General features: G+C 51.4%; 1 protein-coding gene across 9 annotated transcripts in view; it reads right to left on the minus strand.

Moving 5' to 3' along the window:
• Window positions 1-17,462, minus strand: part of SH3PXD2A (SH3 and PX domains 2A) — a 266,664-nt gene that overhangs the window by 82,512 nt on the left and 166,690 nt on the right. Inside the window, exon 1 of one of the 9 annotated variants that reach the window (XM_054660489.2) lies at window positions 6,898-7,072. The exons of the other annotated variants lie outside the window; for them this stretch is intronic. Within the exon in view, the coding sequence (XP_054516464.2) occupies window positions 6,898-7,012 (115 nt within the window). The 5' untranslated portion in view covers window positions 7,013-7,072. Of the gene's footprint in view, window positions 1-6,897; window positions 7,073-17,462 lie in introns of those variants that run through there. 9 annotated transcript variants of the gene reach the window in all.

The raw sequence follows: 17,462 nt of genomic DNA on the forward strand, positions 1-17,462 counted from the left end.
CCAAGAAGACCTGCTTTGCTGGACAGGTGCTTGCAAAGGGCCAGAGAATAAACATTGTAGGCTTTGGGGGCCAGATGGTCTCTGTTGAGACTACTCAACTCTATTCTTATAGTACAAAAGCAGCCACAGGCAATACATAAAAGAATGAGTGGGCTGTGTTCCAATAAAACTTTATTTATAAAACCAAAAGGGGGCCGGACATGGCCTGTGAGCTGACAACCGGAGCTCATGCCTGTCCCCTTCAGTCCCCATAAGCAGGCCTTCCCGTATCTCTCCGTAAAGGAAAATGGGAAGCAGACCAGAAGTAAGCCTGTCTTTTTAAAAAGAAACCTCTCTCTAAAACATGATTTATTTCCCAGTCCCCTGACCTGCAGAATTAATCCAGTTCTGCTGCTCCCACTCAAAGTCCCTCCCCCTTCTCTCTAGCCCACCCTAGCAAGCTCTCGAGGGGTGGGAAGGACCCCTTCTCCCTCATTACAATGAACAGAGGAGAGCCCCTGGCTCACAAACCCTGGCCCTCCAGCCAGGAGGCAGACAAGGCTGTTGGCTAAGGGCTGGGAAGACGGGGAGTTGGAGAGACAGAGGGACAGGGGTGAAGGAGCAGTGTGTGGCGGGGGCGGGGGGCGCAGCCAAGTGAGCAGCTGTGACTGACACGAACCAACTGCTTCCTGCCTTCCCCCTGTCCCTGCCTTCATCTCCTCTGGTGACCCAGAACCAAGGGCCCTACAGAGCAGGGTCAGTGGCCTGCTAGAAAGTAAAGGGCATCAGACTGGAAACCTGCACCCTGGCTCTTGCTGAGAACACACTGTGTGGCCTTGGGCAAGTGGCTTAAAGACTCTGGGCTTCGGCTGGGCGGTGGCTCACCCTGTAATCCCAGCACTTTGGAGGCCGAGGTGGGTGGATCACTGGAGGTTAGGAGTTTGAGACCAGCCTGGCCAACATGGCGAAACTCCGTCTCTACTGAAAATACAAAAATTAGCCGGGCATGATGGTGAACATCTGTAATCCCAGCTACTCGGAAGGCTGAGGCATGAGAATCGCTTTAACCCGGGAGGCAGAAGGTGCAGTGAACCAAGATCGTGCCACTGCACTCCAGCCTGGGCCACAGAGTGAGACTCTGTCTAAATAAATAAATAAATACTCCGGGCCTCAGTGCTCACACTGTACAGTTAAGCATTTGGGCCTATTGCTCTTGTCTGATGGCCTGCCTGAGGCAGTTGTCTGACGTTCTAGACCTTCCCAGCAGAAAACTGGTAGTCTCCATAACACAAGGGGACCACAGCGGAAATGAATCTTTCCAGAGAAACGGACTGTCCTTCCTGGGAAAACCACTTGAATGCAGGCTCAATTGAGGCAACCCGAGTCCAAAATAGCAGATGATTCAGGAGGCACAGAGGGCAGAGATCTGGAGCAAGAATAAAAGCAACCTTGGTTCTTGTGCTGGCTTTGCCACTTAGCTCGCTGACTCTGGGATAGCTAGGAAATCTCTGAACATCTGTTCCTTCTTCTGTAAACGGGGAAAAAACACCTGCCCTGCCTTCTTTGCAGGGTTAAGACTGAAATGGCCTAATGCCTGGGAAAGGTTTTGGAGGGCTGGGAATTAGGCCTCTGGACACAAAGAGGAGTAAGTGGTAGGGACAAAGCTGAAAGCAAAAGCAGTAGGTTCCTGGGAAATGGCAGGTATGCCATGTCCCTCCCTCACACAGCCCATAGTGCTCATGTCCCTGCCATGGCTGTCCGTCCTGGCATTGCTCGCAATACCAGCAAGAAGCCAGGCCAGGAGAAAACCAGGGGCCTGGAGATTCCGGCCAAATACAGGGACCCAAAGGTACTTAGATGCTGAACCTGATTCTTGACAGGCCCAGGTGATGCTGAGAAACCAAAGAACAACACTGCAGGTGCCCCTGACTTTAAGGACAACCCACCCCATCCAGCACACATACATCCAAGGACTTCATAGGAACAACTGGATAGGCCTAGGTTAGGAGAGGGTCCTTGGCTGCTCTGAAGATGGTGAGTATCTCAACTGTTCCCAGTGAATTACACGTCAAACTTCTTCTTCCACTCTTTCTCGCCATCTCACTACTGCACTTGACTGGTCTTAAAAATAATAATAATAAAGGCTGGGCATGGTGGCTCGCGTCTGTAATCCCAGCACTTTGGGAGACCACTGTGGGAGGTGGAGACCAGCCTGGGCAACATAGTGAGACCCCATGTCTACAAAAAATAAAAATCTAGCCAGGCGTGGTGGTGCCTACCTGTGGTCCCAGCTACTCTGGAGGCTGAAGTGGGAGGATTGCTTGAGCCCAGGGAGGTCGAGGCTGCAGTGAGGCGTGATCACGCCACTGCAATCCAGCCTGAGCAACAGAGTGAGACCCTGTCTCAAAATAAATAAGTATAAAATAATTTTTAAAAGGGCGCTTATAGATTCATAGTAAGGCTTCTTTTAACCTTGAGTAACTCCAGAGCAGTGAGAATTGGGTTGAATTTATCCAAATCTAGTCTGAAACCATGTTTCCAGGAATGCTTCCCTGGTGTAAAGCAAGTTCCATCCATCCAAACTAATAAATCCAGAGTGGGCCATGAGCCCAGGTGGGAGAGACCAGAATGAGTACAGCCAACAGCGAAAACTCCACGGAGAATGAAAGAGAACCACAGGCTCAGGGGACCAGGGCAGGGTCACTAGCCTTGTCAGTTTCTTTCCACATCCCCACCCTGGGCTCTGGGGAGGGGAGGGGTGACAGGCCGGGGGCCCGATGGAATGAACACCTCCCTGTCTTCTCCATGCCCTTCCATCCTTCAGTATCTCTACACACTGGAGCACTCAAGCCCTCTCTCTCTTTGGGAATACTGTTCTTACCTCATTGCAGTTTTGAACTGGTTTCTAAATAACTGCTGCAGTTTAAGCCTTTCCTCTCCCATACAACTAAACTTTGTACAGGGCTAGATTTCTTAGGTTTCCTGCAGACTCCACGTTTCTTTTCCTTTCTGGTTAGGAAACCAGGAAATTCGGCCACCACTTTCAGGCCATCAAATAATTAGGGCCTAAGAGATGCTAGTCCTATTATTCAGTAGTAACAGTAATTGTCATTGTTGCCATGAACAGGGCACTTCCTTGTGGTAGGCACTACTGTATAGGCACACAGCAACTCATATCTTTACGACAGCCCAACAGGGTTATCGGTCCTTTACAAAGTAGTTTGGCCTATGTGATACTCACTTTAGAGGACCTGAAACAGGTTGTCATGCTCAGAGCAGCAGAAACTGAGGCGTAACAGTGAAAGCCACGTGAATGTCATCTGGGAAAAACACGGATGGCCAATTCGTAATTCTTAAAAAGTCTTAAAAAACATGGCACCGGGCTGGGCGCGGTGGCTCACGCCTGTAATCCTAGTGCTTTGGGAGGCTAAGGCAGGCAGATCAGGAGGTCAAGAGTTTGAGACCAGCCTGGCCAACATGGTGAAACCCCGTCTCTACTAAAAATACAAAAATTAGCCAGGCGTGGTGGTGTATGCCTGTAATCCCAGCTACTCAGGAGGCTGAGGCAGGAAAATTGCTTGAACCTGGGAAGTGGAGGTTGCAGTGAGCTGAGATCACGCCACCGCACTCCAGCCTGGACAACAGAGCAAGGCTCTGTCTCTTACAAACAAACAAACAAAACAAAATAAAACAAAACAAAAAAACAAAAACAAACACCAATTAAGATGACAGAAAACAAATAGTTCAGGTATGACTTCCAATCCAAGCACACCTGGGTGGAAGTCTGGTCCAGGGGGCAGTTGTTTAGTGTGTGAGCTGCTTCTGATGTGGGCAACTCTACAAAAGCTTGTTCCAGGATAAGCAGCAGCCAGCTGGTCAGAGATACCCATGGCATGAAAAAAGAGTGCCCTTGCACTGGAGGGCGAGGGGTGAATGCTGTTATTGCAGCAGCTCGGACCCCAGGCCTGCTCCTACACTCAGAGCCTCCAAGGCAGAGCTGGCTTCGTGGAGGTGTGATCTGGGCAGTGGCCTAGGGTCCCAGGTTTAGAAGGGTCCCTGCAGCTGATTTAATGCTCTTCTGTCAGGGGTTTCATCAATAATTTATGAATGAGAGAGTCTTCATTTTCATTTTGCAGTGGATCCTGCAAATTATGTAGCTAGCTATGCCCAAGACCTGAGGGTTTGGGGCCACTGAGCTAAATAAACAGAAGTACTCAAGAAGAAATCTAGTAGAGCTGAATTTCTGATGGATATCTTCTTAAAGACAGAAAGCAAATCCCAAATGGAAAGCCAGGCCATTGTTTGTCTCCAGGTCCCCTCTCTCTGCTACATCTTTGGCTTCTTGGTGGTACCCCCACAGGCTGGAAGGACTATTTAGGGTCTCAGAACCAGAGAGGAGAATAGACTTGTCTAAGATCACACAGCAAATAAGTAGTAGGGCTGGAGCTAGAATAATTATACCAGTTTCCACTTACTTAACATTCATGCTAGGTGCTGTGCTAAACATTTATGAGCATTTTCTTGTTTAATCTTCACAACAGTCTGTAATTTACAGATGAGGAAAGTGAGGCACAGAAAAGTTAAGGCTCTGGCCTTGTGCGGTGGCTCACGCCTGTAATCTTAGCACTTTGGGAGGCTGAGGTGGGTGGATCATCTGAGGTCAGGAGTTCGAGACCAGCCTGTCCAACATGTTGAAACCCCATCTCTACTAAATATAAAATTAGCCAGGCGTAGTGGTGCATGCCTGTAATCTCAGCTACTTGGGAGGCTGAGGCAGGAGAATTGCTTGAATCCGGGAGGCGGAGGTTGCAGTGAGCCGAGATCGCGCCATTGCACTCCAGCCTGGGCAATAAGAGCGAAACTCCGTCTCGGGGGAAAAAAAAAAAAGAAAAGAAAAGTTAAGGTTCTTTCCCAAGGCCCTACAGCAAGAAGTGATGGCATCAGACTTAAGCCCAGGCAGGCTGGCCAGGAATTGGGAACAAAGGGTCCTCATGGGGGATGTCATTTTCTGATCCTCCCTGGCCACTGGCCAAGGCTTTCTTTATTTCTGCTACTTTTCGTAAATGCAGCAAGAAAGGACTTGCCTCATTCCCTGGAATCCAGAACACGTGTGGGGGCAGCCCAACCCAGGGTAGGAATGCACTATTGACCCTCTGGCCCTGGGTTATGCAGTCAAGGAGCAGTTTCCCTGCTCAGGCGGGGGATGGGGTGCAGTGGGGGCTGGGCCTGGAGACCCTCCACAGCCCCTTAGGGACTAAGTCCAAGGGTGCCTGCCTAGGCCAAGCCTGGGGCCAGAAGGGTCAGCCCAGCCTAAGTGGGTGTGGATGGAGAAGCCAAGGATGCCCTAGGAGCACTGAGGCTGCCTAGAAGGGGCTGCCCTGGCAGGGAGTAGCAGGTAGTTCTGTCACCTCCCTCCACCCTGCTGAGAAGACCGGAAGCTTCCTGGTTAAAGACAGGTGCTGGGTTAGTGAGAAGTGCCGTGGGTGGACAGAGGGGTGCTGGCCAGGGAGGCTGGCAGGTTCAGAGCCTCTCTGCTCCCAGCAGCTGCTGCCCAACCCATGGCAGCCCCTTGGGTTGCGGCCTCCCCCTCAGTTCTCAGGTTCTCACCTCTCCCCACCCCAGGGCATTTGTGTGCAGAGAAGAGACAAACTCAAGTTTGTTCTGAGTTCCAGGATCCCAGCCACCTCCCTCCCTGGGGTGGCCTGCCTTGGTGGTCCTCCCCCACTTACTGGGAGATCCTCCCTCCAATTCCCCCACCCACCAGCTCCCCCAGAAGGCCGAGCCAAAGCCAGTATTTGCGTTCACACAGAGAAGGAGCAGCAGAGAGGCTGGGCAGTGGGATGAAGTCAGCAGTCGCTGGTCTCCAGCCCCGAGTCTTGCAATTCGCCTCCTCCCTGGCTCAGTCTCCCTGAGAGCCGCAAGTGAGTGATGGAGTCAATAGCAATGGACTCAGGACAGACATTCCCCTCCCCGGACAACAAAATGTGGAATGTCTCCTTCTCTCCAGACTGGACTCTTGCTATCGGATTATCAATGAATCAACCGCCAACTATTTCGGGAGCATCAACGGCCCCTGGTTGAGACCATCTGACTCTCCACCCTCTGTCTCAAAGCATCAGACACACAACCACAGACACCCTCCCCAGCATTCCTGTCTGCTTCAGGAGTCATGTAGGTTTGGGGAGACAGGCTGGGTCCCAGAAGGTCTGAGGGAGGAGACAGCAGGGCTGAGTCCTGGAGGCCTTGAAGGTATAACTGGACCCATCTTTGGGGTAGGGCTCACGGAGCCTCAGGGACATCTGGCTGGACGCTGCCATCCACTGGTGCAAGACAGGGGTGGGGATGGGGGGTCAGGGGTAGGAGGAGAATTCATTCCTGGACTGAGGTTGAGGACACCCACTTTTCAAGGTTTACTGTCTCCCTTATCATGCCCTGGGCAGGATCTTTGTTCACTGACTATTCCCACTGGCTCCAAATGTCTGGTTAGGGCTATAGTCCTAGCAAGCGCATAGCGCATAGTAGGTGCTTATTAAAGATTTGTTATGAGTCTCTTCAATCAGACCTTTAGTTCCTTCAAGGCCTTAACCCTGTCAGCACCCCACAACACCTTGAAAGCAGGAGGTGCCCAATTAACCCTCAGTGGCTGATGGAAAGATGAATACTCATTGCTCTCAAGCCCAAGGGTTCATGGAAAACTGAGGCCCGGCTACCCCACTGCCCCAGGACCCTCTTGATACCCACGGCTCCGCCCTCTCTAGTCCAGGCTTGGCCTCCGGAACCACATACAGGCATACAGGCCTGGCTTGTGCTGGGCACAGTAGCTCCCGTGCAGGCCTCCGAGCCTGCAGAACACCCTGAAGGGCGTTGGCTCCCAGCATCTGCTTTAATGCCCTTCAAAGAGATTTTTAGAAAAATTACCCCTAACCAGTACAGTCTCTGGCAGGATGGACGCTACAGGAAACAGGAGCCGGAGCAGGAACGACCCGTTCATGTGTAGTATCTGGGGGGAGCAGGGCTTGGTGCAGCCTCCCATGGTGTTTGCTGGGAGCCCCTGAGCCTTTCCTTACCCCATCCCTCCCCTCCTCTGCGTGGGTCCAGACCAATCCCCTGAGCGCTGAGATGCCACGTAAACAGAGCTGTGCATGCACGCAGTGCGCACGCACACACCACTGCTTGGGAAATCCCCACATCTGGCTCTCACGTGACCCAGCTATGCCCAGAAGGCTGCAGCTGAGAGGGCCTGGAAGATGAGAGGGTCGGGAGTGTGCGGCTCTCTGGGGAGCCCCGAGTTAACCCTTCAGCACCACAGCTCGGCGGCTCTGTCTAATGCTAAGCTTCCAGAGAGGGGAGAAGCCAGGAAGGAGGCCTGGTGCTCAGTGCTCAGCCCTGGCCCTGGTTGCCTTTCCCAGCATGGGAAGGTTGGGACACTTCTCTGGGCCTCACTGGTCTTGACCTGGGATGTGAAAGGGCTGCTCTTTCCCTGTCCTGTCAATCCTGGTCAATCATCAGCCTCTCGGGAGTTCTCACTGGAGGGAGATTCCTTCCCTGATGGAGGATATTTCATGTGCATCTCCTAGTGTCAGGAACCTGGCTGCAGGACAGTGATCCTGGAATCACAAGGAGTCAAGATTCATGCCCTCCTTTGTCTCCCAGGAAACGGCTGGGCTCTTCCTAACAATAAGGAAAAGGTGGGAGGTGGCTCCTGGGCCAAGACGTATTAATTAGAACATTTTAAACTTCAATAATTTTATTGAACAAGTAGCAATCTGCAATAGCTCCTCTGAAACAGAACCACACAGTAGGTGCTCCAGGGCTATGAAAGAGATGCCCCACATGGAAGACGTGGCACATGGGGACAGTGGCTCCTACCACTGAACAGATGTCCTCTGCACAGGTATTGTCCTCTTCACCCAGCTGACCCATTTAGAAAGCTCAGTAAATTAGGCTCAGCAGCCATGCAGGTCTGTGTGCCTTGCTCAGAGACCCCTACATGGCGTGGCCCCAGCCCCGTGCAGCACTTGTGACACTGTTTTAAAACTGCTGTTTCCTTGCCCACCTCCCCCATCTGGCCAGGAGTCCTCTGAGGACAACGACCTCATTGTCTCCATCTTGGTATCACTGAGGTTCCATCACAAGACCTGTCAGATGTGCAGTAGACAAACCTAGAAGGCAGGCACAGCCAGAGCCAGAAAAGCCAGCTTTAGTCTGGAAGGAGCCACCTCATCCCAGAAGGAAGACCTAGTACCAGTGTCCATTCAGAAACTTGCTTCCTATCCACTAGCCTTCAAGAGTACCCTCCCTGCGCCCCAGGAGACAGCTGCCTAGTGTCCACTGAGCCATGGGCTTGGAGCAGAAGGAGCGAGCCAAGTCATGGAGGAAGGGTCGGGGAGAGGGGAGTTCCCCTGACCAGAACCCTGTGGCCAAATGCAAATGAGCAACTCAGAGCCAGCAGGCTCCAGGACTGTGTATGGCAGGAGCTCACAGGCCAGAAGAACTTGTCCCACCCTGACAGATCTGAAATGAGGGATGTTAAAATCTGCATATTTGCAAGGTCCCCCTGGGGGGGCCATTGCCAACATACAAAGACAGTCTTAGTTTGGTCTGTTGTCACCAGCCTGTCATCACTGCTTAGCATAGCAAGGATCTGACCCTCCAGCTGGGAAGTTATGTACCCAGACCTGATCCTCTTCCAACACTCAAAGAGCCTAAGGTGCTCCAGGGCTGAGCTGAGGACACCCTTACTCACAGGGATCCAGAAGCAGTGACAAGGGGGAGGATGGTGAAGAGATGGCCAGCTCTGCCTTCTCTTTTATTTTATTTATTTATTTATTTTTTGAGATAGAGTCTCGCTCTGTCACCCAGGCTGGAGTGCAATGGCGCCATCTCTGCTCACTGCAACCTCTGCCTCCCCGGTTCAAGTGATTCTCCTGCCTCAGCCTCCTGAGTAACTGGGATTACAGGCGCCCACCACGACACCCAGCTAATTTTTGTATTTTTGTAGAGACAGGGTTTCACCATGTTGGCCAGGCTGGTCTCAAACTCCTGACCTCAAGTAATCCGCCCAACTCGGCCTCCCAAAGTGCTGGGATTACAGGCGTGAGCCACCACACCCGGCCTGCCTTCTTTATGTTTTATTTTGAGATAGGGTCTTGCTCTATTGCCTAGGCTGGAGTGCAGTGGTGCAATCACCATTCACTGCAGCTTTAACCTCCTGGGCTCAACAACCCTTCTTCGGCCTCCCGAGTAGCTGAAACCATAGGTGTGTGCCACCACACTGGACTAATTTTTTATTTTTGTAGAGAAGGGGTCTCACTAGGTTGCCCAGGCTGGTCTCAAGCTCCTGGGCTCAAGTGATCCTCCCACCTCAGGTTCCCAAAGTGCTGGGATTACAGGCGTGAACCACCACACCCAGCAAACTCTGTTTCTGAGCACAAGGAAGCAAAGGGACTTTCTAACATGACCCAGTTGTCTTGGTGCAAGACTTTATTCTAACAATAAATAACAAAATACATTTTCAAGCCGGCTGCTTGGGCCACACATGGCAATGATGAAATCCAGGGGGCAAGGCAGAAAGAAGAGAGTCAGGGAAAAGCATGATTTTCCTGTAAACTTCTAAGTTTTATGGAAACTCAGGAAAAAAATAATTTTTTCTTTCACATTTCGAAACAGACCAATTCTAAAAATGCCACGTGCCGACTAAGTTACACACACCACTTTTCTGTTTCTAAAAGTAACTTTAGATTAGAAAAAGGTGCTAAAACAATAAGTAATGCACATTTCCCCCATGTCTTTGTTTTTCCGCCGGCTTTGTCATCACTGGAAAGGTTGCCTCTTCTGTCACGTGTCTATAAACCAAACGCTGAAGTGAGGAACCAGTGACTTTCTGGCCGTGGGCCACGGTGGGAAACATTTCTTTGCTGGACCACAATTTGGGTATTTCCTCCCCCAGCAACAAAACCTTCTGGAAATGAAAGGCAGATGGTGTCTCTCATCAGGTCAGGGCTGGGTAGGCCCCTCAGATAGCCGTTCTCCAAGACTCCAAATGCTGGGCTGTGTTTCAGGGGTAAGAGACTTGGAGTCCTGTCCTCCATTCCTGCCCCCGTAGCCCACCCTCCCATCTCAGGAGACAACTGAATGTTCTTCAAGGAGCAGTCCCATCCAGGCATCATCCAGGCACCATTCATCTTGGGGATGCCAATCCCTCTGCCATCTTGCTGCCTGTCTACCCTGAACATGGCCATCAACCCACATGGATGACCCATCCAAGACGCAACCCTGGGTTGATTTCAGAAGCCCTGGGAAGCCTGTCAAAAAATGCAGATTGGCTGGGTGCAGTGGCTCATGCCTATAATCCCAGCACTCTGGGAGGCCAAGGCAGGAGGATCTGCCTGGCCAACATGATATAACCCTGTCTCTACTAAAAATACAAAAATTAGCCAGGTGTTGTGGAGGGTACCTGTAGTCCCAGCTACTCAGGAGGCTGAGGCGGGAGAATCACTTGAACCCAAGAGGCAGAGGTTGCAGTGAGCCAAGATCGCACTACCACACTCCAGCCTGGGTGACAGAGTGAGACTCCATCACACACACACACACACACACACACACACACACACACACACAAAATGCAGATCAGCCAGATGCGGTGGCTCATATCTATAATCCAGCACTTTGGGAGGCCGAGGTGGGTGGACTGCCTGAGGAGCTTGGGAGTTCGAGACCAGCCTGAGCAATATGGTGAAACCCTGTCTCTTAAGAAAATGAAAAAATGCAGATGCCTGGGCGTCACTCTAGACATGCTGATTCAGTAGGTCTGGGCAGGCCCTGGGAATCTGTATGTCAATGAGCAGACTCAAGATTCTGCAGTTCACTTTTGCCCATGCAGTTCCCTTTTGGACCAACTTCCTATTTTCCTAGCAGGAGAAACTGGGTGATAGGAGTGAGGGGGCAGAGGCAGCTGTGCAAGCAGGGCTGAGGGAATTGAGGCTTCCAACTAGCTGCCTCCTTCTGGGGATTCCAGGATCCGGGGAGCGCTTGCCACGCCCCTGCCCCCTCCCCGCTCCGCCTCGCTCTGTGTGTCCAGGCCAATTGGGCAGTGGGGCTCAGCCACCTCGGGCCAGGGAGCGTGGCGCAGACACACACGTGAGCAGCACTCACTTTCTCCATCGTGTCACCGCCACGTGGGCTGGCCGCAGAGTTGCCAAATCAATCAGGCTCCTTTCATTTCCAATTAGATGGCTTTGAACTCCAAGGGTAAAATCAGGCTGAGGACCCAGAGCCATGAAAATAAAAACTGTTTAAAAACACCAGCCCAGAGGCTGGCTGCGGTGGCTCATGCCTATAATCGCAGCACTTTGAGAGGCCGAAGAGGGTAGATCACAAGGTCAGGAGTTCAAGACCAGCTTGGCCAACATGGTGAAATCCCATCTCTACTAAAAATACAAAAAATTAGCCAGGCATGGTGGCATGCATCTGTAATCCCAGCTATTCAGGAGGCGGAGGCAGGAGAACTGCTTGAACCTGGGAGGCAGAGGTTGCAGTGAGCCGAGATCGTGCCATTGCACTCCAGCCTGGGCAACAGAGCCAGATTCTGTCTCAAAAAAAAAAAAACAAAACAAACCACGAGCCTGGGTAAGATGTGCCAGAAGCTGACGCCTTCAAAAGACACGCTCACTTTTGAAATGGGCCATTGGAGGGCGGCAGGAAGATCTTTGCCACATTCTCTAAGTAGCCTGGGCCTTTCTCACTGAGGATGGGTAGCTCAGGAGGACAAGAAAGCCTCAGAAATTGCTTTAAAAGGTCTTGCTTATGATACACTCTCCATGACTTCCTTTCCAGACTCATCTCCTGCTCTACCCTCGCTCCTGCCGGGATGATGGGCACCTCTCCTTCCCTCAGACTTTTCAAGCTCATGCCAGGCCAGGTATGGTGGCTCACGTCTGTAATCCCAACACTTTAGGAGGCTGAGGCAGGAGGATCACTTGAGGCCTGGAATTCGACACCAGCCTGGGCAACAAAGCGAGACCCTGTTTCTACCAAATAAATAAACAAATCAGTAATAAAAAATAAAGGCTAGAAATGGTGGCTCACACCTGTAATCCTAGCATTCTGGGAGGCCGAGGCGGGTGGACTGCCTGAGCTCAGGAGTTCAAGACCACCCTGGGCAACACAGAGAAACCCCATCTCTACTAAAATACAAAAAAATTAGCCAGGCATGGTGGCGGGTGCCCGTAGTCCTAGCTACTTGGGAGGCTGAGGCACGAGAGCTGAGAAGCGGAGGTTGCAGTAAATCGAGATTGGGCTACTGCACTCTAGCCTGGGTGACAGAGCAAGACTGTCTCCTACATAAATAAATAAGCCAGGCATGGTGGCACACCAGTGGTTCCACCTACTTGGGAGGATGAGGTGGGAAGATCACTTGAGCCCAGGAATTTAAGGCCACAGTGAGCCCTGATCGCACCACTGCACTCCAGCCTGGGCCATTGAGTAAGACCCCATGTTAAAAATTAACACCAGAAAAACCCACAACAACAACAAAAAAGCAAAAACTCATTCCAGCTCCACATCCTTACTCATGCCTGGCTGTCCCTCCTGCAGGGTGCCCTACCCACACCCTTCAGCCCATCACAATCTCCTCTGTCCTTCAGGGCCATCTCCAGCCTCTCCCACAATGGCCAGCCACCCCTCCTTCCATCTTGCAGATCCCAAGCCATCCTGCCTAGTATTAATGAATCCCTGAAACGGTCCCACCTTCTCAGTTGAGCTGTGCACTCCATGGGGCCAGGAGCCAACAAACTATTAAGAGAAGTGAAAGCCTCACAAAGCCTGCGCTCTGGAGGGAGGAGGCCTGCTGCCACTGCCTCGTCTCCCTCCATCTCCCTCTGCTGCTGGTTGGGCAGGGCAGGCCCAGGGAGGGCCAGAGAGCCCAGCTCTGCTAGTGCCCTGCTGAGGTATTTACCTTGCGGGGAAGGGAGGTACCAGAGACCTCACAGACCAGCTTCCTCTGCTTCAGGACAGCCCTCCTCACACTTCCACCTGGTTCCAGGGCTTGGTGGGAGTGCTGACCAGCAGAAGACCAGGTTCTGCCCACCCCATACCCTGGGCAAATGGCCATCCCTCTCTTAAAAGCTTCCTCTATAAAAGGAGGAGAATAGAGGAACTTTTTCAGGTATACTAACCCTTTTTTTTTTTGAGACGGAATCTCACTCTGTCACCCAGGCTGGAGTGCAGTGGCACCATCTTGGCTCACTGCAACCTCCGCCCCCTGGGTTCAAGTGATTCTCCTGCCTCAGCCTCCCGAGTAGCTGGGATTACAGGTGCGGGCCACCACATCCGGCTAATTTTTCATATTTTTAGTAGAGACGAGGTTTCACCATGTCGGTCTTGAACTCCTGACCTCAGGAGATCCAACTGCCTCGGCCTTCCAAAGTGCTAGGATTACAGGAGCGAGCCACCACGCCTGGCCATAGACTAACCCTTAATAGTGGCCAGAACTTATGGGCGGGTCTTGCTCTAAGCAAATTCACTTTATTAAAAACCAAATTAAAATAAATAAATAAAAACCAAACTCATAAAAAGGAAAATTAGGCTGTGTGCTGCGGTTCACACCTGTAATCCCAGCACTTTGGGAGGCCGAGGCAGGATAGTCACTTGATCCTAGGAGTTTAAGACCACCCTGGGCAACATAGCGAGACCCTGTCTCTCCAAAAACTAACTGGACGTGGTGGTGCATGTCTGTAGTCCCAACTACTCAGAAGGCTGAGGTGAGAGGATTGCTTGAAGCCAGGAGGTCAAGTCTGCAGTGAGCTGTGGTTGTGCCACCACACTCCAGTCTGAACGACAGAGCCTGGGGCCCTGTCTCAAAAAAACAAAAACAAAAACAAAAAAAGGGCCAGTCATGGTGGTTCACACCTGTAATCCCAGCACTTTGGGAGGCCAAGGTGGGTGGATCACCTGGGGTCAGGAGTTCAAGACCAGCCTAGCCAACATGGTGAAATCCCATCTCTACTAAAAATACAAAAAATTAGCTGGGCATGGTGGTGGACGCCTATAATTCCATCTACTCGGGAGGCTGAGGCAGGAGACTCACTTGAACCCAGGAGGTGGAGGTTGCAGTGAGCCGAGATTGTGCCACTGCACTCCAGCCCAGGCAAACAGTGAAACTCTGTCTCAAAAAAAAAAAAAAAAAAAAAAGAGAATCCTGTGTCTGGCTGACCTAGGGCAAGTTCCTTAACTTCCCTTTCCTGGTCTATAAAATGGGACAAGACCACCTACCCTGGTTGCTGCAGGGAGGCTCCTGGCAATGATGAGATAGTGCACGCCCCACCTTCCCCCTGTCTGATTGAGGAGTCACTCTGGAGAAAGGGCAAAAGCCGAAACCAGCGCTCTCTCCTGTTTGAGACGAACCCCTCCGGTGCTGCCTCCTATTCATAGTAAAAGCTGCTTCACCCTTAGTGCTTCCTCTGGGCCAGGCACAGTGCTGGAGTTATCACTTCAGGAACTTTCATTCAATCCTCAACCCCATGAAAAAAACCTGATTATCCCTATTTTACAGGTGAAGAAATGAGCCATAGAAAAGGACTTGCCCAAGATCACACAGCAGGCAGAGCCGGGACATGAAACTAAGCATTCTGGCTCCAGAGTCCACGTTTTTAACGCAACGGAATACTCAGCAATGGCTGAGTCTACGCCCTGTCGTCCCCTCCTGGGTCTCACAGAATGGAAATAAATGTCTCAACTCAAAGACCAACTTCTCCCCTTCTTTCTTAATCTATCAATAATTAAAACGGCAATAACAAATGGCAGAGCTGGGGTTCAAACCCTGTCTGCCTGTTGCCAAAACCTAAACTGTCAACCCCAGGCAACATTGCTTCTCTGCAGTGAAACTACATTAATGCTGATCTCATGAACTCAGCCAATAATACAGTTTTATGATCACTGAGATAGAAGTGGGGCTGAGCTCACTACTTTTCCAAGGAGAAGAATAAAGTAAACAGGATTTCATGAGGAACATCAACACTTGCCTAAGAGAACAAGCTTGTAACAACACTCTTGAGCAACCTCATCTGCATGTAAACGAGCTGGAGCTTCCACAGGACTCCTGGGTTGGATGAACCATCAGGCTCTCCTGACCACAGCCTCAGGGCCCTGACAATCCCGAGGCTCCGTGGCCACCTGTGCCCCCTAGTGGCGCATCTCAGAACTTCCCGGCTAGGCGCCCTGGCGAAATGCAGCTTTTTAGAGAACTGGGTGAGAGGCATGAGATCTTTGCAGGTCTCAAGAGAACCCCTTGCTCTGGGGAGTCTGCTCCAGCCCCACTGGGGCTCCTGGAGCAGTGCCCACCTTGGGGAAGCAACAACAGCTAACAACAACAGGCCCTTCCTACTGCCAGGCACAGCACAAAACCCCTCAAAGGGCATCACCTCCTTGAACCCTGTGCACTTTGGGGCAAGCCAGGTCGCTGCTACTCTAACAACCCCATTTGACAGGTATGATGGTCAGGTGGTACACATCAACCTGGCTAAGCTACTGTCCCCAGTTATGCAATCACACATTAATTTAGGTGTTGCTGGGGAATTTTTTTTTTTTTTTTTTTTTTTTTTTTTGAGACAGAGCCTCGCTCTGTTGCCCAAGCTGGAGTGCAATGGCATGATCTCGACTCACTGCAACCTCCACCTCCTGGGTTCAAGATTCTCCCTGCCTCAGCCTCCCCAGTAGCTGGGATTACAAGCACCTGCCACCATGTCCAGCTAATTTTTTGTATTTTTAGTAGAGACGGGGTTTTGCCATGTTGGCCAGGCTGGTCTCAAACTCCTGACCTCAGGTGATCCACCTGCCTCAGTCTCCCAAAGTGCTGGGATTACAGGCATGAGCCACTGCGCCTGGTCGGGAATGTATTTTTATAGTTATTAAAGACCATGACCGGATGACTTTAAGTAAGGGAAATTATCTAAAACACTCTGGGTGGGCCTGAGTCAATAGCTGAAAGGCCTTCAGCAGAGTGGAGGTTTCCCTGAAGACATTTCATCTGCGGACAGCAGCTCCAGCCTGGGCCTGGGGGTCCAGCCTGCCCCCTTTCATGACCTGCCATAGGATTTCAGACTTACCTAGCCAGCCCCCACAATTGTGTAAGCTAGTTCCTTACACTACTTCGCTTAATATATACCTCCCACTCCTTCTGTTCCTTTAGTTGAACCCTGGCTGATATAACAGAACAGGTGAGATAATCTGTTCTTAGAGGCGAAGGGATTTGCCCAAGTCACATGACTGGCAAGTTGTCGGCCTGAGAGTGGGACCCCAGGCAACCTGATGCAGGTGTTTCCCAGCTCCCACACAAACTCTCCCTTGAGGCCCACATCCAATCATCAGAGTCTGTCCAACACCCGCAGTGCCTTGCCCCCTCCACTGCTGCCAGAGCCCACATCCTATCTCACCTGGCTAGCCGCCCCCTGCGACCTTGCACATCATAACCCATCCTGCCTAGTCAATCCCCATCATTCTATGATTGAAGCCAGATCATGTCCCTGCCTCTACTTAGAACCCCTCAGTGAATCTTCATCTCACTCGATGAAAGTCAAAATCCTTAGAATGTCCTGCAAGGCCCTACATGGTGCTGCTTCACCCTATTCCCTCCCCACCGCCAGCTACATCTCTGCTCTCACCTCCTTCCACTTTACCCTCCACTATTCTTCATCCCAGCCACAGGCCTCCCTACTGCATCATGAGCAGCCAGCACACACCGTCACCCCAGGGCCTTTGCACTTGCTGTGCCCTTGGCCTGGACTGCTCTTCCTCAGGTAACCATGTTGCTCCCTCACTTCCCTCCATCTAATAGTATATTCTTCTATATAGCTCATCACCCATAGCAGACTGCAAACTTCTCTAGGGTAGAAAGGCACGTTCCTATAGCCTCGACACCTTGCGCAGTGCTTGGCATAGTTGATGCTCAGTTAGGTCAGTCTCCAAACAAGCCACACTTAGTCCTATCCCTCTACCTTTGTGCATGTGCTCTCTCTGGATTACCAAAGCCTCCCGCTCTCTGCTCCCAAACCAGAAAAACATCTCCTCTTTCCAGGCAATGATCCCCAATTTGAAGCCACAATGACCTTTCTTTCCTGACCCTGAACAAGGTTCACTCATTCATGCATGCTTTCTTCCATCCACCCACCCATTCAAAAAGTACCAGTGGACCCTGGGGCTGGTGCAAGCCCTGCAGCCAAGGTCTTTGCTCTCGAGGTGGTGGGAGACAGAGAAGAAGCAAGCAAACACACAGGATCACTAGAGTGTGGGAAGCGATGAGGAGGGAAGAAGAGGAGTAATCTGCGGGGGAGGCTGGACAGTGCAGGATCAGGCAGCTTCGCTGAGAAGGTGACAGTTTTAAGCAGAAATCTTAAGGAGCCAGCCATGTGAAAGATCAGGGAAGAACATTACAGGCAAGAGGGAAGAGCAAGTACAAAGGCCACGTAGAAGAATGTGTTTGATGCGTT

The sequence above is a fragment of the Pan troglodytes genome, chromosome 8 (assembly GCF_028858775.2).
Source record: "Pan troglodytes isolate AG18354 chromosome 8, NHGRI_mPanTro3-v2.0_pri, whole genome shotgun sequence".
Taxonomy (NCBI): domain Eukaryota; kingdom Metazoa; phylum Chordata; class Mammalia; order Primates; family Hominidae; genus Pan; species Pan troglodytes.